The 27,879-nt window shown below is 35.0% G+C and overlaps 1 protein-coding gene across 3 annotated transcripts; it reads left to right on the top strand.

Moving 5' to 3' along the window:
* The first annotated feature begins 99 nt into the window (after nt 1-99).
* LOC113107204 (formin-binding protein 1-like) lies at nt 100-27,539 on the top strand. 3 transcript variants are annotated; one of them, XM_026269542.1, is made up of 17 exons: nt 101-595; nt 2,400-2,515; nt 4,618-4,674; nt 6,514-6,661; nt 8,145-8,207; nt 8,420-8,524; nt 9,455-9,469; nt 12,098-12,226; nt 12,348-12,494; nt 16,002-16,181; nt 16,945-17,127; nt 17,365-17,379; nt 17,685-17,794; nt 20,394-20,526; nt 20,666-20,793; nt 21,108-21,250; nt 22,548-27,539. In XM_026269542.1, exons 1-17 carry the CDS (start codon nt 521-523, stop codon nt 22,724-22,726), a joined length of 1,926 nt encoding a protein of 641 aa, XP_026125327.1. In that variant the 5' UTR covers nt 101-520; the 3' UTR covers nt 22,727-27,539. The 3 variants fall into 3 exon arrangements, with proteins under 3 accessions (XP_026125329.1, XP_026125327.1, XP_026125328.1); XM_026269543.1 differs by lacking the exon at nt 9,455-9,469; XM_026269544.1 differs by lacking the exons at nt 9,455-9,469; nt 16,945-17,127; nt 17,365-17,379 and having other exon boundaries at nt 100-595.
* The last annotated feature ends 340 nt before the right edge of the window (nt 27,540-27,879 follow it).

Below are 27,879 nucleotides of genomic sequence, written 5' to 3'. Positions count from 1 at the left end.
TTATAAGTATCTTTTCTGGAATTTTTTCTTGAACCTTTGATTTTCTTTATTTTACAAGAACAAATTTGTACACTTTAGACGCACTAGATAAACTAGAACTAGAAAACAGATAGCAATATATAATTTAAGTATCTTACAGCTGGAATGGGACAAAGGAAGAAATTAAATAAATAAATAAAAAACAGTAAATATATATTTTCCCGTTAATGTGTTCGAATGTGTCGCATGGATCCACTAATAAACGTTTTAACAGTTTATCTGTGGGTAACTGGTATTGTGAGGTGGATTTGGTGCTGCGTGCTGCTCTGCGCGTGGCCGAGCTCCTCAGTCTGAGGCGCGTGAATGCACGAGTACATAGGCATTATCTTCAGTTCAGTTTCATCGGCAATATACAGAATGCGGAGGTGAAAACGGACGGTCTCGCCGATCGAGGCACAGATCCTTGACGCTTATATGCTGGTATTACACCAGTTAGTATTATTTTTCTCATCTGAAAGCTGTTCCTGGGCGAGAATCACGCATGCATTCAAACAGAGGATTATCGCGGAGGAACTGCCTCGAAACCATGAGCTGCAGTTGGGGGACGGAGCTGTGGGTGAGTACAGCCGCGAGACACTGAGGCGAATGCATCTGCAAGATATCAAGCAATATAGTGCACGAAATATTTAGGATCTCGATTAGTAACATGCATATGCCTATTATGACAGATGCATAGCCCACATCACCACCCATTTTACAGTGATGCAGACCGCAAATTCCGACTACTGTTACGGAAATCTTTCATTTAGCACCAAATCTTTTGCATGCACGTCCGAATATGTGAATGCAAGCAAATGCATGGTCTCTAAAGCTCGTTTAAGCAATTATTAGCCGTCAGCATTGACTAAATACCCTGGATGGCAATAATCCTGGGCTAATGCTGTCCTTAACCACATGCGAGTGAATGGGGCTGGAGCAGGTGCACAGGTTTTCCCATGCATGTCCTTTTTTCAGCTTTGATGTTGCAATGTGTATGGAGTCATGTAATAGTGTAATACTGTTGAACTGCACTTCTAATAAGATTTTAAATATTTAATAGTTTCAAGACTGTCCATTGTTGGCTGTAACATCATGCAACCTTAACCTAGTAACAGCAACATAATGTAGGATAAAATATTTAAGGTTATGTAGCCTATGGTTAAACATCTGGGCTGGTATACAAAAAGTTTAGACCTTGCAAGCTTCTACTTAATCTTAATTTGTTGTAATATGTGTAGAAGTGACCAGGGAAGTGGTAACATGGAGTAAAATGTAAGATCAGCAGTTTAACCAATTATAAATAAGTTATGGGGGGAAATCATCTTACATGGCCACCTCCCTCGTCAGGTGACAGTAGAAGCTTGTGAGCCTTTGTAAAATATTATGAGGGTAATATTTTTCAAGGATTTATAGGTATAAAACCAAGTTTATAATATGATTTGTGGTCATGTTAATGGATGTTTAGTGACAGAACTTGTGTCATCTGAATCAGCAAGTCTTCATTTAATTAAATTAAAAGCCTTCCATCATCATATTTAATATATATATATATATATATATATATATATATATATATATATATATATATATATATATATATATATATATATAATATATATATATATATATAATGATTGGTATGGGATGGTATAAACGCTATTTGAACAACCACACTAAATTATAGCATTCATTCATTAGCAGTTATGCTAACAATGCTTCTTGTAGTTGACAATAATTTAAGTTTAATGAAAAGTTGATTTTTAAAATACTTTTATTTGACATCTTAACTGTATTAAAGTTTAAGACAAAGTTACAGACATTGAAAATGTTGCTGACTGCGGATACAATGTTAAATGACCAATAATAAGTAATAGACTGATCATTATTGAAAAAGACTATTTAAATGGTCAAATGCTCTAAAAGCTATATTATGGATGCAACAGGAGATTCAGATCAATATGTTTTCTAACAGTAACCTAGTGGTTAATAGGTTTCAAAACAAGTTAAATGCTCTGTGATGGATGAAGTTTGTACTGTGTATATAGCGATAAGCATTAGGCATGTTTCGGCTGGAGGGCCAGCGGTGCTGAATAATGGATCTGACACGTTGCCAATCTCCGACAATACTGCAGACTCGTGAAATTATATGGGATGGCTTTGATTCTGAGGGTATTTTGATATCTCTCCTTTGGGCCCTCTTTCACAGTTATATCAAATCCATCAAGGCAAAATCTATAATTTTTATCTCCTAAAGTGTTCTGTTGGCACTCTACCTTCATTGCAATTTCATATTTTGTCAATGTTATATGAACGTGAGAAGCTCTAAATGGTTATTCGTTCATACGTTAACTTTCGGTCTGATGTTTTTCTGTCTTTTGCAGGATCAGTTTGATAATTTAGAGAAACACACTCAGTGGGGCATTGAGTTTTTGGAACGCTACACCAAGTTTGTGAAGGAACGGTCAGAAATTGAACTGAGCTATGCTAAACAGATCAGGTAAGATAAAGACAGATTCATGGTTTTTAAAATGATAAGGTAATGTTTTCATGAATTAGATGCCAGTTTTTGATGTCAGTTGAAGTTGTCTATTATAATACTACAAAAACTACATAAATATTAGTGCTTTATGCGGCACAGACTGTTTTAAAAGCAGCTTCACAGTAATAAACAGAAAGGTAATGTTAATGTTTCAAAAGGCATCAGTTCTGAAACAGCTTCAATTTGACAAAAGTGTCATTATTTACCTCAATTCAGATTCAGTGTTGATTCACTTCAGTTCATTGACTGTGAATGTTGAATTAACTATGAAACAGCTTCAGAAAACAATAGTGTTTTTATCCAGCTCGATTCAGTTCAAGTTTTTTGTTGTAATATAATCAATAATATTTTCTGAATGTAATAAAATCTTAATAAATAATAGAATTTCGTAGAGGTGTAACCACAGTAATTGTATATATTATAATAATTTTTGGGTGAAAAAAAAAAAAATGAATGAACCTTGTGGTAATTGCTATTTTTGGATAATCCAGTGAATTAAATGCTGTACTATTTTTCATCCTCACAGATTTGTGTATCACTGTATCGCCGAGTACTTAACTGTCAGTAATGTATCAGTTTAATGTATAAAAAGCATCCAAATATTCAAAATGACTGTTTTATGAGGGCAAGGTATTATGTCATTGAGAACAAACATAAAACGGGTCACATGTCCGGCGTGTATTACCATGGATACTGGGTTTCCATGGCTCTGACCCACATTCTGTTATCTACCACTGATTCCGTAATATTTCTTGCTTGCTGCATTTTGGAAGTTTATTAAGCAGCGGTTTCCTCTGGAGATGTTGACCCTGAGGTCACTTACCAGCATCATCCCGCTCAAAAGAAACCTCAGCGTTTATAATAAACCCCACAGCTGGAGCTCAACAAACAGGCCCTTTCTGTTTGTATTTTCTGATCACATAAGAGAAAATCCTCTTTTCCGAGCCGTTTGCTCAATCCGTGCATTGTTGTTATTTTTAAGAACTGTGTCAGACTGTATTTTGCTCTCAAGAAAGATTCTTTAATTCACAACATCTCCCAGAGGCTTTTTGTTGTTGTTGTTGTTCCGATCGCAGCCGTGGGTGAAAGATTTATTAAGTGCTAAGCACATGTTAGCAGATAAACGGCATCGACATGGATCTGTCTGACCAGAGAATAATAGTCCTTTAAAAACCCCTGGGTTGAGTTATTCTAATGAGGATTTATTTATGGCTTTATCAACCTTTTTCCTATTTGCCGTCGCGTATTGACGCATAGGGCGGCCCATTTAGGCTGATCGCAGGGAAACTAGCAAACAATAAAGCAACTGCATTGGTGTGGTCTTGTCAAGAAACTGCAAGATGGTGATCTGCCTAGCAACACGTCAGACTCCTGGGAGGTACCGTTGGGTGTGTGCGGAGAGAGGGAGAGATAGAGTGAAGGAAAGCTGCAGGAAAAAGCATCGAGGGGGCGGCACCATCAGCATGCGCTCTCACCATCGTAATTGATTTTAAGCCATTTATAGGCCCTCTTGAAATTAATCACATGATATTCATGTATAAAGCAATGGTTTTCTCAGTTTCGCTGTATCAGTTATCGTCTTCCTGTACTCAGTTTTCTATTCTGATTGACAAAGATCAGCCTCATGAACCGGACGCCTTGTTCACTGGGACGATACGATTATTCTAATGGTGACAATATTAGCTTTTGTTTGCACTGCACCATTAGATCTTATTTGTCTCATTTAAATTATTGGGAAACATATACACCTTTGGTTTGCTTTGTTTTGTTTTTTTTGGAGAAATGCTTGCTAAATTGATGTTTTTTTATGTTAAGAGTAACTATTTAATAATTCCTATTTAAATGTGCAATTTATGCACCACTACTTAGCAAACGTAATTGGAAAAATACTCTCTTTATCTGCCGTTGTTTGAACAAACCAATAAAACTCACACCATTGGTTTAACCAATGTTGTGCTGGTTCAGTCGAACATAAAATTGACATATTACTTGTTTATAGTTGCTTTATAGAATAAAGTGTTTTAACATTTTAACAAAGTGTCTTATCTTTCTTCCTTTAGGAATCTGTCCAAGAAGTACCAGCTCAAGAAGAACTCTAAAGAGGAGGAGGAATTCAAGTGAGTGAGAACAATTTGGCATATATTTTGATTTCTTAATGTAGCAGTTTACTAATGATGTTTCAAATTTACCTACACAAAACAGTTTGTCTTACTACTGTTCAACAAGGTTACATTTATTTGATCGAAAATGCAGTAGAACATGAAATATTGCTACAATTTAAAGTACATTTTAAAATATATTAACATATAAAACAATTTCTTTTTGTGATGCAAAACCAAATTTTCAGGAGCATTACTTCAGTCTCTAGTGTCATACAATTCTTCAGAAATTATTCTAATATGCTGATGTACTGCACGAGAAACATTTCTCATTATTATCATCATCCGTGTTGTTGATATTAACAGTATATTAATATTAATTTCTAACCCAATCTTTTGACTGGTAGTGTATATACTAGTGCTAGCAAATGATTAATCACATCCAAAAGTTTTGGTTAACATATTATATGTGTGTACTGTTTATGTATATATAAATACACACACATACAGTATATATATATATATATATATATATATATATATATATATATAATTATAACATAATTTCCTTAAATATATAGATTCATGTGTGTATTTATATATACATAATAAATATACACAAACGAAAACTTTTATTTTGTACTCTGGATTAAACGTTTGACAGCAATAGTATATACACAAATTCGTTTTTGTTTAGATATAATCAATTCAAAGTTGTTTGATTTAATTAAGTTAATTTTAAGGATCTATTGTGTTAATTTTTTTTTTCTGTCATAAAACTTCATTATTCAGTTGCCCAAAAAGTATTTAGACACTTAAGCCAGGCTTGCTTGAATGCAAAATATCAAACTTAAAAATAACACTTTTCAGATAAATATTTCCCAAATTGAAACTGTTGATGTTATGAGTTGGCACTAGTTGGGTAAAAGTGTCATTCAGACATTTTGAACGTAACTTAAAGGGATAGTTCGCCCAAAAATTAAAATACTGTCATTAATTACTCACCCTCAAGTTGTTCCAAACCCATAAGACCTACCTTCATCTTTGGAACACAAATTAAGATATTTTAATGAAATCCGAGAGCTCTTTGACCCTTCAATAGACAGCAAGGGTACTACCACGATCAAGGTCCATAAACGTTGTAAGGACATCAGTAAAATAGTCCATGTGACATCAGTAGTTCAACTTTAATTTTACGAAGCTAGGAGAATACTTTTTGTATTGTGTGCAAACTTCCACTTCATGTAAACAACGCATGTGCATTGCGCTGCTGTTTACATCAACAAGGACATGCGTCAGTGTATCCATTGTTTACACGAAGCAGAAGTGTACATACGTCATGATTCTCTCCACAATGGAGGCGTGACCTCAGACTGGATGAGGAGGAGAAGAATTGTTGAATAAAGTTATTTATTTTTGTTTTCTTTGCACACAGAAAGTATTCTTTTTGCTTCTAAAAATTATGGTTGAACACGGATGACACATGGATTATTTTACTGATGTCTTTGCCACTTTTCTGGACCTTGATCGTGGTAGTACCTGTGCTGTCTAGGGGAGGGTCAAAGATCTCTCGGATTTCATAAAAAATATTTTTGGGTGAACTGTCCCTTTAAAGTACCAAAATGTTCATATTTATGTAATTTGTCATTATATCGACCAGTACTGATATCAACACCTGTATCAGCCATTGAAAAACCTGACCACTATTGTGTTGATTTTGCTTTTGAATTTATTTCATTTTTCTAAACAAGCATTTTTTTCTAAGCAAACATTTTTCTAAACTCCTTTTTCCCACATCTATAATGTCTCATCTTGCTTTTTTTTGTCATGTATTAACATTTTCACATTTGCCATCAGGTACTCCACATGTAGAGCGTTTCTTATGACTTTAAATGAGCTGAACGACTACGCGGGTCAACACGAGGTCATCGCCGAAAACCTATCCACTCAGATAATCGCAGAGTTGAGCCGCTACACTCAAGAACTGAAGGCTGAACGGAAATCGGTACGAACATGTCTTTTCCACACATTCACTATCATGACGATAACCAAAAACTCCAGCTCTCAGCTTTCTAGAGATCCTTTAAAAGACATTATCTTCCCAAAAAAGGATCAAATCCCTTGATAACGTAAAATCGCACGTTAAGAACGCGTGTGAAACCACAAAAAGAATACCTACTCTGCTCTCCAGCACAGTGCTCACCTGTTACAAATCCAGGGTTAATCTTATAGGAATATGGTATTATTTTGTTTATGAGTTCTCCCAGCTCCATGGAATGAAGCCAGAACCAATGTGGGTCATGTATATTCAGGTCATAGGAGTTTGAGAAGGTCGCCCTCCCCCGCTCTCGGCCTCTATTGTCTAAAGGTTCTCGGCCGGCGGGTTCAGGAGGCCTCTGTCTGAAGCTGCTGGCTGGAAGTAATATGACAGTGGAGTAAAACACCACCACGCTCGAGCTGAGGGAGGCTTCTTTCGCCTCCGACCTCCGTTGATGCATTTCGTCTGTCTTTTGTGTTCAAATGTCACGCCGAGAGAAAGTGCTCTTTATGTATTTTTCATAAAGAGAGTTGTGGTATGCCGTGAGTGGGTAGACACAAGCGAACGCCTCCTGTGCTGGGATGTCAGTGACGTGTAAGCTAATGAGAACCCCTAAATAAATGATTTGTGTTCCAGTGAGGAACTCTGCAGCTAATTAACATTTATTGTACATGAGTACGTCTTTGCTTCCGTAATTGAATTCTTTATGGAATAACGAGGGATTTGGATTCAGCAATAGCTCTGGAATAGAATTTTTCTAGCAGCTGCTGTCTGGCTTGATTGTCTCACATTTCATTTAATCAGCTAAGATTTCAATTAAATGTCTTTTCAGAGTAATATTTTAAAAGGACATGTCAGTAACACAATAAGAAGTCAAACTGTGATAATTGACATGACTCTGCAAGAACCAAAATAGAGTTTCTTCATCTGAAATGGAGTGCCTTAATGGTTAAAAATAGAGTCTCTCTTGGTTTGTTTCCAGTATAAATAGGCAAATATTTAACAGCAATGTTGAAAAGTATTTTTAAATATTAATAATAAATACATGAATCTCTTTTACCACCAAGAAATGCAGTTATTTAATGGTTTAAATATTCAAAACTTTTTTTTTTACTTTCTAAAATCTATAAACTAGTTCCACAAAAATATTAAGCAGTACAGCTATTTTGAACATCAATAATAGTAAGAAAAAAGCAGCAAATCCGTATTATAAGAATGATTTCTAAAGGATCATGTGACATTGAAGACTCGAGGAATGATGTTAAAAATTCAGATTTGCATCACAGGAATAAATTAAATTGTAAAATATATAAAAATTTTACAGTATCACTATATTTGCATCATATAAATGCGTGCTTGGTGAGCAAAAGAGATTTAAGAGAAATACTGAACTTTTTCAACAGTAGTGTTCTAAATTTTAGATCTATTTCTTGTCTTTACTTTCCTCAAGCATTTCCATGATGGCCGCAGAGCGCAACAATACATTGAGAATTCCTGGAAGCAGCTGGAATCGGTGAGTCCGTTTAACCGAACAGAACATACAGTATGATACTGGCCTCTCTTTCGTCACCTGTCAAAAGATATGATATATGAAAAGATATATGAGCTAGAACTGGGCAGCCTTGTACAATAAACACTTGTGTGTAATGAGTTACAGGTGCCTGTAAAAGACAAGTGACTGTTATAGGTTTTAATACATACATTTTTGTTTTTTGTCTCTTTCAGAGTAAGAGAAGATTTGAGCGAGACTGTAAGGAAGCAGATCGTGCTCAGCATTACTTTGATAAGATGGACGCTGACATTAACGTGACTAAAGCAGATGTGGAAAAGGTATGGATCACGCGTGTGCATGAAAGAGACAGATCCTTTCACAAACCCTTCACTCTCCATGACTGCTTTCATCCTTTTCTGTGAGTCTGTGTGGATGATACCTCTTTGGAAAGGGGCGGAGGTGACTGATGCTGATAACCAATGTCGAGTTCAACTTTCCTCATACCTTATACCTCACCTGCTCCTACTGTGCAGTACCTTCCCAGTATTGCAGAAAAGTAGCTTTTTTTTAATTATTCAAATGGAAGTGGGACAGTAAGCCCCCCAAATATCTGTGATTACATTGGTACCCGCTAATGTTGATTTTTTATTTTATTTTTGCCATTGGGGTGATTAGGCAGATGTTTAAAACAGATCATATATCATAGATTTTTTATCCAAACAAACCAAATAATTTCCAGTTCAATTCCAGGTTTTTAAAATGTAAACAGTATACCATCGTTTCTATTGAAATATGTAAACAAAATTATAAACTGGAGCTTTAGTAGGAACATCAGGGCTGAGTTTAATTAATAAAATACGCAACATTTGAGAATATTGAGATTAATGTAAAGCACTTTGAGTGCCTAGATAAGCGCTATATAAATCTAATGAATTATTATTATTACTTACAATTTATTAAGCCATCTAAAAATTCAATACTTAAAAAATCTAAAAATACAATTTCTGAATCATAATTAATGGTAATTAATATTTAAATGTTCATTAATGAAAGTAATAAGCTCATACACGGCAAAAACAAAGGTAGCTTTGACAATAGGAAACAAAGACAACTAATATGGCAGCAGCCATTTGTTTTGAATCTAAGGCCAAATGAACAGATTTGGATTTGGTTTTGCCCATGTGTAGATGTTTTCTTAAGTACCTTCTGTTATTAGTGTGTCTGTGACACTAACCGACTCTGTCTTTGTTTTTTAACATGTCTTAAAGCGGTGTTCTCTCAAGGTAGGTTTGATCCAAGAGTCGTCTTTGTCGGTGGGGAGTTTGTTAACTTGTTCGGTGTATTACCCATATCAGCAAAGAGTGTTTGTCGTAATTTTGGTTGTTTTTCGTTGTTAGCTTCTGTTACGTTCACGTCCTTGCTTGCAGCGAATCTTTCCTGTATTCACCATGTACAAATGTACAGAATAAGACTTGTCATGGAAAACGTTAAAATGCATTACGATTGCGAAAATGGGCTACGTTGTAAGGGTTACAGCGGAGACTGATTTCACAAAATCAATAGCTATTACCGCACAATTTACTGTCAACCACAAAAAGTCTGAGTCTGAGAGTCTGTGCACACTGTCTGGTTCATGTACATGCAGTTGTTTCTGTAAGGTGGCCCCAAAAAGCATTTTGACACTTAAAAATCAATGAATTTCATTGGATTAAATTAAGTGGCAAAAGCACACTTTTCAAGCAAAGATTTCAGTTAATTGAGTTTTAAATAATTAATTATAGATAGGTTGTTCACAATTAATAATATATAAATGTATAATTTTACTGGAGCATGTTCATAATTAATGTGTTGAACCATGTCTATGGCTACTTCAGGAGAACTTAAAATTTGTTTAAAAAAGCACCAAAAATGGTTTAGTAAGTAATGTTAGTCCTGAGAAAAGGTCTTAACTATTTTGCCTATGCAAATTGAATTTTTATTTTGTGTTTAATGCAATGATGTTCACAAATATATGCGTTTCACTTAAGTGTCCAAATGCTTTTTTGGTCTGTTGTTTGTGTTTAGTTAGTATGCATGATGAATGGATGTCTGGTGCAATTAATTTGGATCATTTTGTCTTTTGTTTTGGAACAATGTTGAACATTCATTGTCATTTTTGTGTGTGTGTATGGGTGTTTGTTTTCTCACACACTGTTGGTACACTACCATGTTTCTCTTGTCAAAGTCTTCTTCATCGATACACACTACCATACTACTCATAATATTTGTTTTTATGTAATAGAGTACCCAACCTACATTACCATATATAGTGTGCCATATACAATCAGAGCACAATAAGTGAGCTATCCCACAATGCAATGCATTCAACTTTACCTTCCATTTCTACAGAGCCTGCACATGAATGGACAAAAAAATATTTATTGTGATGTCATTTTAGTAAATCATTGCTCTTTGTTTTCTCGCTTTGATTTAATTAAACGTAAATAGCACAACATGTCTACGGTTTACTAAAACATGGGAACGATGTCACTTTTTTTTTTAACAAACCATTATTACAGATGCCTTGTCAGATATTAGTTGAACCGCGGTGCAAGTGCATGCATGGTACGGTTCGATTTTTTACAGAGAACTAGGGCTGCACGATTGTGAACAAAATTGTCATAATTGTCGATTATTCCCTTGAAATTTTAATCGCGATTATTAATAACGATCATCACAATTTACATTCAATGATTTATACCTTTGTTTGATGCAACTGCATGCCGTATTTTATGAAAATGAACAAGCTGAAAACACTCTGAAAACAAGCTGAAGCTTCAAATGTCAACTATACATCCGATTGGTTTCTTTAAATTAAAAAAAAAATAAAAATATGAATGGTATTATAACGTTATACTAAAACTAAAATAATGGGGAAAACCTTTAAGATAACAAAATGCATCTTTAGCACACAGAATAACATAAGTAGACTCACGAGTTAACACAAGTTAATTGCCTCTTTGAACGATTTCGTAATTTTGGCATCCATAATTGTAATCGCGATTAGAAATTCAAATAGTGCAGCCCTACCGAGAACGTTACACCCCATGTGTGTATATATATGAAAAATATACAATTACTAAATTACTACTACTTAATTTTTCCAACATCAAAAGTTGACGTTATTTTTCTGCTTGTTTTTTTTTTTTTTTTACATTATAAATGCATATTTATAAGCGTAAATATTTATGTAACTGCCTCATAGCTAGACAGTAATAGTCGTATCCAGTCAGGTTAGTCATAGACAATACAGTACATCACAATTTTGTGATTAAAGCCTCATTTGACAATTTCTTCTGCTTACAGTATATAAATAAATGTACTAATACCACCATATATCAGTTCAGCAGTAAAATAACCGACGACCTTGTTGCTGGATAAGGCACATTTTCTGTTTCCATGTATTGTTGAGTGGACACTTACTAAACATTGTATAAAGTCTATTATTTATATCTTATACTCATATCTGAATGAAATTGTCTGCTGAAAACCATTCACATATCAGATAAATTATATAAGATACTATGACTCACAAATCTGCTCAATAAATTACTGAAAAACATTGGTTCAGTTGTGTTATTTTCCCTGAGTACATCATTTGATTATATTTCAGTGTTTGGTTTGTGATGTTTGCGTTGTTTGTCCTCTCTGACTCTTGCACAGAGTGTGTAGATCACTGACCGTATCGATCTGAAGTTGACACCAGGCTACGCTTATATCTTTCTGTAATCTGCTAATTGACTCTCAGTGTTTGTTCACTTGTGTCGTGTCAAAAAGGTGATCGTTTTATTTGTCAGTCCTTCCCCTTTACGTTCTGAAATGATCTTGATGTCTTTTGCCTTGTCTGTGTCTTGTGAATTCTGTTTATCTAGGCGAAACAGCAAGCTCACATGAGGCATCAGATAGCAGAGGACAGTAAAAACGAGTACCTGACCTACCTGCAGAAGTTCAACAAGGACCAACATGAGCACTACTACACACTTATACCACATATCTTTCAGGTCAGAGTTTCTCTCGATCATAGTAAAATATTCTAATCTTGATAAATGACAAATATGTTCCATTTCTATACCAGATGGATCATACGGAGTGTTCATAATGTGGTCAAAATGTGTCTTGCAGAGGATACAGGAGATGGAGGAGAGGCGGGTGGGCAGGGTAAGGGAGAGCATGCGGGTGTACACCGAGGTCGAGCGTAAAGTATTGCCCATCGTCAGCAAGTGTCTGGACGGCATGACCAAGGCAGCTGAATCCATCGAGCCTAAAATGGTACGTTAAGTGCTGACTCCTTTGTGCTGAAAATGCACTATGGTTCTGGATTACATAGCCATCTGTTGATCAGCCTACTGCTGGAAAATCCTATTCTGTTAAAATATTTTAGAAAGCCATAAACTACGTTTTTGTTTGTTTTTTCAGCGTGGATGAGAATCAAGGTTCTTGTTAAAAATAATGTTAAAAAAACACACACACATATTCAGTCCACAGTCAGTGATCATCTGAGCTCATCAACTAATGACACTTTTGAGTTAAAGTCTGCGTGAACCGGAAGTTGCAAATGACTTTTCTCCAGTGTTGTGATGTATTTCAGAGAGAAACTTAATACTAAATGAGAAAAAATAGTGGGCGTGACTTTATTTTCCAACTAGCACCTGAAAAGTAGTTAATGACAGAAATCTCACAAACCCAATTTTGTGTTCTGTCCAATTTTTGAAGCATTCGCGGGTGAAATGCTTCTAGCACATCCGTGACCTCTATGTTATCCCTCCTTCCTCAAAATGTAAAAATTCGAGCCATCTGGACCGTAACGATCGAGGGAATTTTAGGGAATGGGAAAAGTGTTTCATGAGTGCCACAACCAAAAAATCTCCATCTCCTTACATGCGCTCTCAATGCTCACAAACACACAGGCAGCCTGTCTACTGTCAGTTGAAGGGGGCGTGGTTACGGATGCTAAGAAGACACCCAAACCGTCAAACCTATGTCATCAGGGAAGGTCCTCCAATGCAGAGTGGAGGGGCATTTTCAGATTTTGATTAAAAAAAAATTTGTTTGTGGATTGACTTTGTTGATGAATTGTTCACCACAAAATGATCAATTTAGGCAAACAAAGTAAATAAGGTCAATTGTGATTTCAGTTGGACTTTAAGGAATCCGTCAAAAAGGCATGTAAATCAGTCTTAGACTCAGATTGCTACTTAAATCTGAAGTGTAATATCTGTGCTATTAATCCCTCCTCTCCATAAAAATCAGCAGTTTTTTAAAAGCAGTAATAATTTATTTGGTTTGTCCAAGTCCTTTTTACACACTTCCGTTCAAAATGTTGGGTTAGTAAAAATTTTTGTTTTTTTAAATAATTTTATACTCACCAAACTGCATTTGCTTGATCAAAAGTACAGTAATAATGCAAAATATTACTACAATTTAAAATAACTTTTCTGTTTTTAATATATATTAAAATGTAATTTATTCCAGTGATGCAAAGTTGAATTTTCAGCATCAATACTCCAGTCTTCAGTGTCACATGATGCTTCAGAAATCATTCTAATATGATGATTTGGTGCTCAAGAAGAATTCTTATTATCATCTGTTGTGCTGCTTAATATTTTTCTGGAAACCATGATATATTTTATTCAGGATTCTTTGATGTGTAGGAAGTTTATTTTAAACAAATCTTTTGTAACGTTATAAATGTCTTTAAGATCATTTATGATCATTTTAATGCATCCTTTCTGTGATAAAAAAATAAAAAAATAAAAATCTTTTGAACTGTAGTATTTTTAATTTTTGAAAAAGTGAAAATTAAAAAAGGAAGAGGAAATAAGTGGGAAAATAATACAAATTCAATGTAATGTTTTGCTGATGCACTGCGTCACAGATAGGGCTATGATTTTTAGAGTTTTCCAGCTCAATTAACTTTTCCAAATGAAACCAGCAGATGAATAATATACCAGTTCAAAATGCTGACTGAGTGGTGACCGTCATGGAGCGATGTCGTCCAGGTTACCATCAATGATTTACAGCTGCAGGGGATCTCTGGCAGCCAACGGGGCGGATGTGCGTGTTGTTTATCTCATCTGCTAAATCCTGATCCAGCGCTCATGTGGCCATCGCCATCCTGTCCAAATATGGCAGATGGGGAGTCTAATTTCCACCGCAGCACTAATTGACTCATGCGAGCTGGGTTTTGCAGCAGATTTGAAGTGGCTTAGCAACAAAGACTTAAGCCTCTCTGTGGCTTCTGGACTGTGTGTGTGTGCTTGTTTGTGTGTGTGTGTGTGTGCTTTCAGAGATAGTGTGCTGGCCATATGAGGTGAGGTGAGGTGAAAAACATTCAACTGTAGAAAAGCATTTGTTTTCATAGTAGGGTTATGGATGCCATATACACACACACATATATATATGTGTGTGTGTGTGTGTGTGTGTGTGTGTGTGTGTGTGTGTATATATATATATATATATATATATTCTAAAAATAGTTTCTTGTTCTGACCTGAACAGCAGCAGTGGGATTAGATGGAGGGGATTTGCAGCAATCTTATTTCTATAGTGGATGTGCATTTTATTGTCTGTAGTTCATGATTGCTGCGATTATGATGTCAGTTTGTTGGTGCGGTCTGAATTTCCTCACTAAATTAAGTGCTTTTAACTAGTCGAATAAAATTTGTATTTTTTATAAATATTTAGAATATAGTAATATTATTAATTAAATCATTTTTGAACTGTTCGGTACGAGGCTTTCGTTTTTTTGTGCATTACAAATTACGAACGATTCGTTGGACTAATCCTATTACATTTGGAAAATAAAAGAGCTTAAAGTTTGTGAAATATGATGTTCTCAGTGCCACTGCGCTCAACAAGGCAGCCCAAATACATGATGTCTGTTCCGCCATAACTTTCCCTTGCTGGGGTGTGTCGAAAAAAATGGTCTTATATTGACGATAGCCAGAGATATGGTCAAAAACATAAACTGTTGGCGATATTACGTTATTTGGCATTTCCAGTTAATGTAGGCCTGTTACATTCTTATTTTTATTAGGCCTATTATTATTATTACAGTGAAGTTACTTTTATTAGGCCTGTTAAATTAAAATGACAATTAATTTGCCCAGCAGTAATTACCAAATTACTGAAGTGCTGCGAGGATAACAAATGATTAGGCTATATATTTACTCCTAAATAAAATTTTAATACAGGTCTATTTTACAATGATTATAGGCCTACAATTAAAATATTAACACTGCAGTCATCAATAAAAATCAATGAATCAGTATAATATTTCAAACACCGACTTACAAAAAAACCTGTTCAACACAAAATATATAGGGGGATATTATATATATTACAGGGGTTCGCCATGTCAAGTTTAAAAAAAAATTTTCAACTTCTACACGCAGCACCGCTTATCAATGTCAGTTCAGAAAGAGTGGACCAATCAGAATACCCGGAGGCAGGGCAAGCTTTTGTTTACATTAGCAAGTTGTTATGTCTTCTGTTTTATTTGATGGAAACATGGGGAGGAGGCATTTTGCGCTGCACTTAATTATAATTATAGAAAAAATTTAATATATATATATATATAAATATAATATAAAATAAAAAATAATTATATCTTATTCAAATGTATCTTGTAAAAGATGTACATTACAATGAACAGAATGTGCTAAGTGACATCTATCTTACATACAACAGTTTGTGTCAGTAAATAGAGTTAACTAATTTGGGTTGAGGTTTCATCCTAAAAAGATTGACCTTTTTTATTACTGTTTTTAATCTCAGGACAGTAAGCAAGTTGTAGAATCATACAAGTCGGGCTTTGAGCCGCCGGGTGATGTGGAGTTTGAGGACTACAGCGTGTCGATGAAGAGGGCGGTGTCAGAATCCAGCTTCCTGAACGCACGCGGAGAGAGCAGACGCCGGAGCAGGAGCAAACTGTGGCCTTTACTCAAGAGAAATAAGGTACGGGATCAGACGGATCACCTGCTTAGGTCACAAATAAGCAAATAAAAGAACAAAAATCAACACTTTTTATTTTTTATCCATGCTATTTATATTCAACTAGTTTTATTACTATTACAGAGTGTTTGCAGTGGCTGTTTTATGCAACTAGTTTCATGCAGCTTGTTATGGAATCTTGTAGTTTTGATGATATAATTTATTATCTGCATTAGGAAAGCAGTTGTTTTAATAGTCAACTGTATTTACGCTTTTAAATATTAAGACGGGATAGGAAATTGCATGTATAGGACGGGTCTGTGGATTGTGAACACCATCACAAATAAGCACATAAAAGAATAGAAAAGAATGTTGCTCATTCATAGCTCATTGCGATGCAGTCATGTAGATTTAATGTCCAAATATAAATCATGTTATTTATATTCAAGTACTTTTATTGCTTTTAAGGAGTGTTAACAATGGCAGTTTCATGCAGCTTGTAATGGAGTTGTGTAATTCTGATGATTCTGAAGATTAATAATCTGTTTTATATGTTAGTGATTGTTGTGATAGCACCAGTTTTTAAACTTGGAAATACTAAGATTGGAAGTAATTTTTCAAAAAACTAACATGCATTCCCTTTAATAAAGTTTGCAATGAGTTTGTTGTAATGCAAGGACTTCTGAACATTTTCATTGCCCTTGAAGTTTTGTCTCTCCTCATCTTCTCTCTTTCTGTCTTCCTCCATTCCATTTCTCAATGTGCTCCATCACACCTTCATCTGTAGCTTATGTCTTTGTTAGCATCGCCCCGCCAGCCCCCTCCCCCTCCCCCCACATCCCCGTCCCCGGACGGCCTCCTCAACGGCCCCCAGTCCCCACAACAACACAAGGAGCCGCTCAGCCAGCGCCTCAACGACTTCATGGGCACCAAACACAAAATGCACTGCCTTCGAAGCCTGAAACGTGGGGTGAGTTCACGAGCCACCGCGTCACCTTGCTGTCTTTCATGTGGATCTGACTGGACGACTCGAAAGGATAAAGCACTATCAGCTCAGTTTGGTTCTAAAGTGATGTGTGGATGTGTAACATTTCTTGTTTTCATGCTTTTTATCCACACCATCCTAAACAGATCTGTCTTAACAGCTATATAACTGTGTGTATTAACAGTTTCCCCTAACACGTCTTTCTTCTCTTAACATTCACAGCTTTCTCTAAAGCTGGTAAGTCTGACTTGCTTTAAAATCCACACGACTTTGGCTTTAACTATTTCCATAATAAATATTTAAGACATTTTATTTTATTTTCATTTGACAATTTTTCCAGTTTCAATTCTTGTAGAAAGATACATTTTAAATATAAGTAAATAAGGGAATTAATTGGCAATGAAGCCAATTTACCATTTTTTGAATCTAATATGTCTATCTAATAGGTTATATATTATTTATTGAATGTTTTTAATGCAATATTAGATTCTGTCTGTGTTTGATTTGTTCTTTTTGACTCTCATATTTCTGTCTGTCTGCAGGGAACAGGCCAGGAGGACTACAGTCATCTGCCCCCTGAGCAGAGGAGGAAGAAACTACAAGCCAAGCTCAATGACATAAACAAGGACATCCAGAAAGAGATGGATCAGAGGTAAATCATCCAGCAGCTGCCATGCTGCTAATAGTATCAACCTTTGTTTCTGCCAAATACTCGCACCAAACTGTTAATACCACATACTACAGCTCAAAGGTTTGGAGTAGGGCTGGGATAAACGATTATTTTTTAAACGATTAATCTAGCGTTTATTTTTTCGATGCATCGATTAATCTAACAATTAATTTTTTATTTGACCGATTCGATTTCGATAATCTCCCCATTAATTGACTGCTAACAATTTATACATGTTGATTTACATATCTGAATGAAAAAAACATGAATTCCTTAACATTGCAATATATGTTTATTGCTCTTAAAATTACAAAATAAAAGACTGACTAAGAATGCATTACTTTGCACTTGTATAGAGATAGCATTCAATAAAACCTTGAAGCCTTTAAAACACATAGCTTACTGAAACAAGCTTACTGAACACATAGGGCCTAGCTTACTGAAAAAAGTTCTTCTTTCAGATGAAAATAACAACTTGATGGCTAGCATTCAATAAAAAAAGTCACCCAAAATACTTGTTTAGAGTAATTGAAAGAATACAGTAACCAATGTAAACTTGAGGGCTTTAAGCTAATACAGAGAGTGCTCCCCCCCTCCCCCCCCCAAAAAAAAAAAAAAAAATTAACAGTGGGAGCCAGCAGCCTGTCATGGAGAAGAAAAAAAAAACACTGAATGCTCATTGGAAACTTTGGCGTTCCACCCTTTTTCTATCGTGTCCAGAGATGTATAGTAACGAAGTAGAACTACTTCACTACTGTACTTAAGTACTAAAAGGCGGTATCTGTACTTTACTGGAGTATTATTTTTTTCTCCTACTTCCACTTTTACTTCGGTACATATTTTCGCTGAGTTTAATACTTTTACTCCGATATATTTTTTATGTGCTGCATCGTTACTCGTTACAATTATAATAATGTTACGAATCATTCCATAAACCACTGCCAGAACTGTAGATGGCAGGTTTGATGAAGCTGGCACATCAATGAGCGAATCAAGCGATTAAGAAGACTGCGCATGCTGACTGAACTGCTGTGAAGAGAGAAATGAACATCGAGCCGAGCCAGATAATGACTCGTTCACGAGTCAAGAACCGGTTGCATCGGTTCTCGGATGACCAGTAACGTTAGTTCTTTCTGACAGTTCGATTCAATAAACCAGTTGAAGAAAACAGTTCACCGATTCTTTTGCGCTCGATGCAATGGCGTCATTGGCGTTTACTGCACCTGGGCTCATAACATTAACACAGAATCAGTTCAGAATCAATCACCAAAAGAATCAGTTCGTTTCAGACGCTCTGTGTGTCGGTTTGCTTCACGCTAAATCACACATGCGCAGTATCATCAGCTCATCAGTTCACGAATCAGACGCGTCTGACAGAAACGGTTCTTGACTCGTGAACGAGTCATTATCTGGCTCGGCTCGGTGTTCATCTTCAGTTCTCTCTTCACAGCAGTTCAGTCAGTGTACTGTTTGAGTAAATGAATTACTCCGGGATATTGGTTTGTTTTAACTCCGAGGGAGTGTCAGACACATTAAACAAGTTAACAGCTTAATTCATCTGTGGATTAATGCGTATTGGAGACGCGAACTGTTTAAAACGATTCAATTCGATTTGGTGAACTGTTTCAAAAAGATCCGGTTACATCGAATGATTCGTTCGCGAACCAGATATCACAAACTGCTTTGTTTTTAACTGTCTTACAACAGACACCGAAGAGAAGACAACTGAATAAAGTCGTAGTTTTTGCTATTTTTGGACCAAAATGTATTTTCGATGCTTCAAAAAATTCTAAATGACCCTCTGATGTCTTCCGGGTTTGAAACAACATGAGGGTAAGTTATTAATGACATCATTTTGCAAATTGGGCTAACTAACCTTAGTAATCTTTTTTGTTTACAAGAAGTTACAGTCAAAGGAATTGTGATTGTCCTTTAGGTTAATCATTTGCAATAGTAAAAACAATATGTTCAAACTTTTGACTACTTTCTTTAATAGCTACATAACACAATACTTCTACTTTTACTTTCAGTACTTGAGTAGTACATTTTAAAATAGACTACTTGCAATACTTAAGTACAAAAAATGTTGAATACTTTAGTACTTCTACTTAAGTGTGGTGCTTAAAGAGCACTTCAACTTCTACTCAAGTCACTTTTTTGATAGAGCACTTGTACTTTTACTCAAGTATGGGTCTCTAGTACTTTATACATCTCTGATCGTGTCTAATGATTTTGGTTAATATGCACGAGGGAGAGAGAGAGAGAGAGAGAGAGAGAGAGAGAGCGAGAGCAACATAAGAGTGAGAGCAATCATTCAGCGCACATAAGGTAAACATTTTGCAAACAATTTTTAGAGAAATAAAAACAGGTCGACGAATCGATGCGCATATTTTGCGTAGACGTATTTTCGATGACCTCGACGCGTTGTCCCAGCCCTTGTTTGGAGTAATCATTTTTTTAAAGAAATTAATACCTTTATTTAGCAAGGATAACTTAAATTGATCCAAAGTGACAGTAAATGCAGTTCATATGCATATGCCTCTTGTTTTCACTAACTCTTCTTCTTGTAAATTGGTTGCAGGGACGCCCTGACTAAAATGAAAGATGTTTACATTAAGAATCCTCACTTGGGGGATCCAGACAGTATAGATCCACGGTTAGAAGAAATCACACAAAGCTTGGAAAAAATGCAGCTTGAGGCACATAAATTTGAGGTGAGGCCCCCACAAATTCAGTCTTCAGATACCTTCAAAAGTTGGTTTAAAATATGGATTAATAATGAAAGTGAAGTATGCTATTTGATCATTAATGATTACAAGTTAACAGAAGGATCTGTTGGATATCTCTTTTCAGGGCTGGTTGACGGAGGTGGAGAGGAAGTTACTTGAAAAGGGATCCGAGTCTCAGAGAAGACAGAGCGGTCATTTTGACTCGCAGGGCAACACGCCTCTTACAAACAACTACGGTCAAAACCGAGAGAGGTACTTCAGTCCCTAGATAGCAGGGCTACCAAACATGATGTGCTTAATATGACTGACACTGTTACATGTCTTTAAAGGGCTCATGTTCAAAATGACTGCGGATGCATCTCTGAACTTTTTAACATTAGCAAAACTTACATTACTAACATTAGCAGTGGACTTTGTCAAAAAAACAAACTCGTGTTTAATGCTATTAATACATAATCTTATTTTGATAACCTCATATGAGAGGGTCTAACATTAACTGTACAATCTGACTATAACGTCAAAGTTAATTTAGTCTGTTTTACGTATTGCATGTCTTCTGCACATAGTCCGGATGGCAGCTACACGGAAGACCCCAGCACAGAGACCACCATGCAGTTCAAATCTCGCAGTACTGAGTTCGATGACGAATTTGACGACGAGGAGCCTTTACCCACCATTGGAACATGCAAAGCACTTTATCCATTTGAAGGTAACAGAAAACATGAATTGGATCTTGTTCCAGAAAGAAAATTTGTTCAAAAAAAATATGTCAGGAATTTATGAAAGTTAAATGGCTCTGTAGCATATTTGCAATTCTTGGGATAATTCGTTTAAATGATACGTTTTCGATCTACTAAAACAGATTTTTTTTTTTTTTACTTTTTAAAATTACAAATCTAATTTGACGTATTAAGTGTCTTTAAGCTTTTGACTGGTGCTAAATTTATGAAGAAAATGTATTATGGATAAATGGCAAAAATAAAATTAAATGAAAAATGAAAAGCTAAAAATAAATGAATGAAAAAAAATATAAACAAATTAAAATTGTAAACAATTCAACTAAAAATTAAATACATTTTTTTTTAAACAAAAATACCTACAAATGAGTAAAAAACAAATTGTGTATTATTATTTACTTTTTGTAAGTCGTTTAGGATAAAAGTAAGTACTAAATTAATAAATGTACTCAACATTACCTAAAAAACAAAGTCAGATTTGGTATTAGACAAGGCTGTAGGGCTGTCAAAAAATTTTTAATTTAGAATATTCGTTGAATTTCAAATATAAATCCACCTTCGAATGCTTCATTATCAGCGGCACACACGATGATGATGAAGTTGCCATTGCAATTTAATGTTTTTATTTGTTAACCTATCCAGTTTAACCCACTAGATGTGAAGCTGCTACGTTGATCATTCAAAATATTGCGGATAAAGAGAACTTCAATACATAGAAAATGATGTTAGCAATAAAAAACGAAACCAAGCCATTCACACGGAACGCATATTTATCACATTTTCTAGAGGGACATCTATCACCGTTGCACTCGCATCTCGCACAAGAGACACGCATGTTTAGAAAAAACATGTAAAATTAAAGCAAGTTCAACTTAGAGAAAAAACATGTCTCGAGACTTTATGGCAGTTTTTCTCTATCCCACTGCATCTCGTGTTTTGAAATGAAGTACTATTTGTGATTGGTTTTCGGTCCTTTGTGTTATACTATACATACATACATGATGCTGTTATGTTTCTAATTGTTGAAGCAACTTAATTATATATGATTTATAAACATCATTAAACATGCACGAAAGGAACATGCAAGAAACATGCATTAGTAATATTTTGCTCGATGCACCCTCTTGTGGCCTCAAGAGAGAAGCTAAAAGCCCCCCCCCCCCAATTTAGATTTTCAGCCATTTTGACAGCCCTGATATAATAATAAAAGTTATAATAAAAATAATAATAATTTTTTAAAACCCACATTGCCAGTTTTTGTGTCTGTAGGTCAGAACGAAGGTACCATATCCATGGCTGAGAGTGAGATGTTATACGTAATTGAGGAGGATAAGGGTGACGGTTGGACCCGAGTCCGCAGAAACGAGGACGAGGAAGGATACGTGCCCACATCCTACATCAAACTCTTTTTGGACATGAATGCCAAAGGTGCTAAGACATACATATAATCCCACAACACTTAACACCCAGAACGCTGTTTAACTGTACATACAGTAGAGCATCATGAAAACGTTAACAGAGGAAGCAGACAGTAGCGCTCTTCCTGTTTTTACAAGATCAAGATGCCATGTGTCATTTCTCTCTTTTGGTCCTTATTTACGTTTTTTCATTATTGCTCCCTAAGACCTTATCAGGGTTAAACAGGTTCTGCTTCCTTAATGATACAAGTGAATTAGGCAATAAAGACAAGGTGCTGTGTCATTTTGATATATATGATGGAAATGGATGTTTTACCAACATATCATGTTCATATTTATCATTATAGCTTGGTTAGCTTTATGGAGGTTTTCTGCAATAACCAAGATATGTAGATACTCATGTTCATGTTTTTAATGATCTACAAACAATCAGATTCTTTTAGATTAAGAATGAAATGATTAGAAAATGTCAAAAGCAAATATTCTAAAACCTTCTGGCAATAAAAAATAATCTCTTACTAACATTTTTGACCTTAAAGCTACAGAATAAGTAGCAATCCTGCATTTTAAATATAGTCAAATGTGTTTTTAAATTATAATAATTTTTTAAGACTTTAAAAATCTTTTGCTTTTGAGAGATGGAATAGAATATTTTCTCAGGTATGTTTACTTTGGTCTACATCCTTGAACCTCAACAAATCCTTAATAAACAGGATTTGTTTTCTTTCCCCACATTTAATTGCAATGCATATCATTAAATGTGAAGAGATTAAGTAATTAATGCATGCATCTTTGAGACTTCTGCTAGCTTTGCATTTACTGCTGTAAAATAAAAAGAAAAAAAGAACACCTTTAGAAGTAAAAAAACCCATAGTTAACGCGATGCCTTTCAGTGTAGTGAGCACTGAAGCAATAATTCAAAAGATGCATGTTATTCACACACTGACCAGCATGGAAAACTAACAGTTAACGTGAAGTTAAATAAAAAAAAAATTCCAGGTGGTCATCGCAGTGTGTATTAGAAAAGCTTACAGCAGGAATACCGCTCTATATGCATGCTATAAAACCAGACAGGCTATTTATTGCTGCTTATCAGATTCATCATTTGTCCATAGCTTTATCAGCAGCTGTTAAATATGCTTGACAGTGTCGCGAGCTAAATATATGAAGAATTTTGTATGGTTTTATACTGTCCCTGTCTTTAATTCTCACTTCATAGTGGGGCTGCGCTCTGACATTGAGCTTCCCTGGTTTACTGAACGTTTTTAACCCATTACTGTCTGTGAATCAACGATTGTACAGGAGTTCTTGTGCAACATCTCTAACATGTCTTGTGTGATTTTTTTTATTTTTTTATTCTTTTTTGTTTTTTGTTTCTGTTCCTTTCTTTGCAGATCCCTAAAAGTGTTTGGCTGGCACAGGAGTGGCAGGGCAAGCGTCCTTGCGTGAAACGTCCTCCTCTTGTAACTCTAAATGGGGGACTAACTGAAAGGATATTCCATTTTTAATGCAACCACTTACACTGAACCCTCTCGTCTGCCATAAGAATGCAAACTGATCTTTTTCATGACTAGCGTGTTGATTATTTGCAAAAGCTTGCTTCTCGTATGGACCTAGAGTATTTAGCCTTGTGCCGTAGCTGCTTGCCGTCAGAGCCGAGCCTTTAGGTTTGTTTGCTGAGGCACAGAGTAAGTGCCATGTACATGTCTTGTTATTGCCTGGCTTGCTTCCGAGCCAAGAGGAGTTTCTCATGAAGACATTAGACTTAATTAATATTTGTCAGTGCAGACTGTTCAGTTATGTGAAAAATGGGACTCATTTTATACATCATAGGCTAGCAGTTTTTTGTTTTTTTTTTCAGTTATTATTACAGTGTTTGCGAGGCGGCAGTGTATTTAAATCCTGCTTTTATTCTTCTTTTTTTCACATAGAAATGTAAAATAAGCGTTTTTTTTGCTATGATTATGATTATGTTTAAGTCAGGGATGGACATACCAAAAGGCTTGTCTTTTTGCAATTAGGTATGCTATTGTTCAAAAGATTTGGGTCGGTAAGATTGAAAAAAAAAAAAAGTAAAAATTTATTCAGCAAGCATTAAAAGCAATGCTTTGAATTGATGATAGGCGACAGTAAAGATGAAATTGAAATGTTTTTAAAAAATCTCAAATAAATGTTGTGCTTTTGTAATTTAAAGAATCCTGAGTGTAAAAATATACCATGGTTTACACAAAAAAATTATTAATAATAATTTAATATAATATTAAATGTTTCTCAAGCAGAAGATCAGCATTTTAGAATGATTCCCGAAAGATCATGGGGGACTAAAAACTATAAGGATGCTGAAAATTCAGTTTTGCATCGTAGGAATAAATTACGTTTTAAAATACACATACACACACACACAAAAAAAAAGTCTTAAAAATTGTAATAATATTTCACAATATTACTGTTTTTTTTAATCAAATAATCCAGGCTTTGAAAGCATATAGACTTTTTTCAAATCACTAAAAAAAAAAAATCATACAAACCCTAACTGACAATAGAATGTTTAAAAAAAATTATAAATAGACAGCGAATGTGATTTATATTATTTGCATACTGAATTATTTCTTTTCAAGCTATAATTTTACCTTAACACTTTTGCTGCCTTGCAAGCGCTGGTATTTCCATCATTATTATTAACATGATGATGAATGCATAATCATCCCCTACATTTTGTGTGAGGTGCTGTTGTAGATGAATAGGCAGGTGAAGCGGTAAGCATCTTTTCTGGTTCTCTTACCTCACTCACTCATTCACACTTTCTTCCTGCGATGTACACACACGCCACAGCTGCTCTCTTTCTCACCTCCTCTTCTGTTTCTCTTACCATCGCGGTCTCAAACTCTCTCTTTTTGCCTCATCTCTCTCAGGCATATTTTCTCTTTCTCCTGTTTTCTGGATCTGCCCTGTTTTGACGGGCTGAAATGAGTGTTTCACAGATTAATTTAATCACATCTGAATAAAAAACAAAATCCAATAAAAAAAAAAACACAATTAATTTTTTTTTAGCTAATTTGGTAAATCTAATCTAAACAGCTAAACAGTGTGAAAAGAAAAGGCCACACACTTTCACTGCAAACTAAAACTATGTGGGATTTATTTGCACTTAGAAAATACTAAGAAATGGCAATTGAATTGTATGGGATTTTTTTTTTAAAGAAGAACGACTGAAATAATTGATTTTTTTTACGGTGTACTCTGAAAATAGTAGTGAATGTGTGCATAATATGTTGAACACAGAATGGCAAAATGTTTCTTGTCTCGCCACATTCAGCTATAAGTTTCATGAATCATTTAAATGTTTCTTCCAAAACACAGTCAAATTTGAAAGTCCAGTCATTTGCATCACAGGATATTACTGCTGTTTGTTTTACATTTCTATCATAAAACATTAAAACTGTCAAGATATGAAATATTTAGCTACTTACATCTTTAGCTGCTTAGTTAACTCGCACTCTTTCACCCATAAAACTGAAGCGTCACACTGTAATTCTCATTCAGCATCTGTGAAAGTAAAGCCTGCCTGCTTTGATTTGATATTAGACTGCTGATTTTTTTTCTTCATCCTAACAACAAACTCTCTCTTTTCCTTTCGTTCTGTCTCTCTCTCTCTCTCTGTGGCTGTGTGTGGTGTAGCTGTAGTGGTCCAGTAGATGTTGATGGTGGTCCTCAGCTGGTGCTGTGTTTGGACGCATGCATGCTTGCCCTGTCTCTGTGTGTGTGCCAGTCTTAGGGGGTCCAACTCTCCATAAAGTTCAAGCCTTCGGTTTCTGACGGTTGAACTTAAGCTTTTTAAATTGTGTTTGTGCCTGTTTTTATTTTTTCTCTCTCTCCACTTTTATCTTCTTAAGTGTTTTATTTCTTTTGGAAAATATATGCATGGTCTTGTGTCTACACATCCCCCCTAAGCTATTCTTTTAAATCGTTCACACAGTTTTAGATTCTTTTGTTGATTCTCTGAATGATTGCTATCCAGGGTCCAAGATTAACAATCACAAAGCCCACATCCATGGCTTTGGGGATTAAATAAAATGTTATTTACCTGTTGGCTGGTGTTTAATGGGTTAAGTTTCTAAAATGTGCTGGTTTTAAGTTATTTATTTGTGATTCAAAGACTGATAAATGCTTGATTTTGTAACCCATATTACTAAGATTTCTCTTTTCTTCTAGTACTGTTTTATATATCTTGCACCAAAATATAAGAAACCAAATCACAAGTGTTCATTGTTGTAGTTTTTACAATGATCTGCCCTTTCTGTCAATATAAAATGGGGCTTAATAACTGCATTGTCATAAGAAGAAAAATGTACTGTGAATAAAAATATTGTAAAATAGAGTATGTTAGCAAATAAGACAGGTAAAATCTTTGAGTTGTTAATTTTGGACCCTGTCAATATCATTCTGATTTCATTTTTGATGTTAAACACAAGTATTTACCTCATTCAGGATACATTTGGGCTGCTCTTCAATAATAGGTTCTGAATGTGACGAATCTCGTCATATGGGTTCATGAAGAAACACTACCGCAGAGCTGAAATGTCTGTGTTTTTCTGTATATTGTGCTATATTTGAACTTGCTGGATCCCTTCCTTCGAAGACCTCATTAACATAAAACTGCCAAATCAAGTGTGAAAGGCTTGTGACTTTCTTGCAAATGCTAACCAGTATAATAGACATTGAGATGAGTTTTATTTCAGTTCAATTCCAATCATTCATATTGTAAAAGTCAAAATTGTATGTCTGTCAAACTGGGCAATTTTTATGTAGAAGTTTAACAAATTAAAGGTCATTTTAAAATGGTTCTATTTGTCCTGTTTATGTTCCTTAACCTGTTTATGTACTTCTGCTTCTGTAAATCACAGTTTGATTCACTCTGCGAACAGAGTTTTCTCCTTTTATTTATTTTGCCATCTTAGCTGTTTTATGCATTTTATAATTTTATTAGCCAGTGGTGTTATTGTTAACTAAAACTATCACAAAATATTTGAATATTAAAACTATATATAAAAGCCATTAAACATTGTGTGTGTGTATATATATATATATATATATATATATATATATATATATATATATATATATATATATATAAAATAAAAACTAACAATATTAACTGCCATTCATTTTCAGGTCATGACCCA

This window comes from Carassius auratus, chromosome 8 (assembly GCF_003368295.1).
Source record: "Carassius auratus strain Wakin chromosome 8, ASM336829v1, whole genome shotgun sequence".
In the NCBI taxonomy this organism is placed as follows: domain Eukaryota; kingdom Metazoa; phylum Chordata; class Actinopteri; order Cypriniformes; family Cyprinidae; genus Carassius; species Carassius auratus.
The sequence above is the reverse complement of the archived record's forward strand: the minus strand, read 5'-3'. Positions and strand labels throughout refer to the sequence as shown.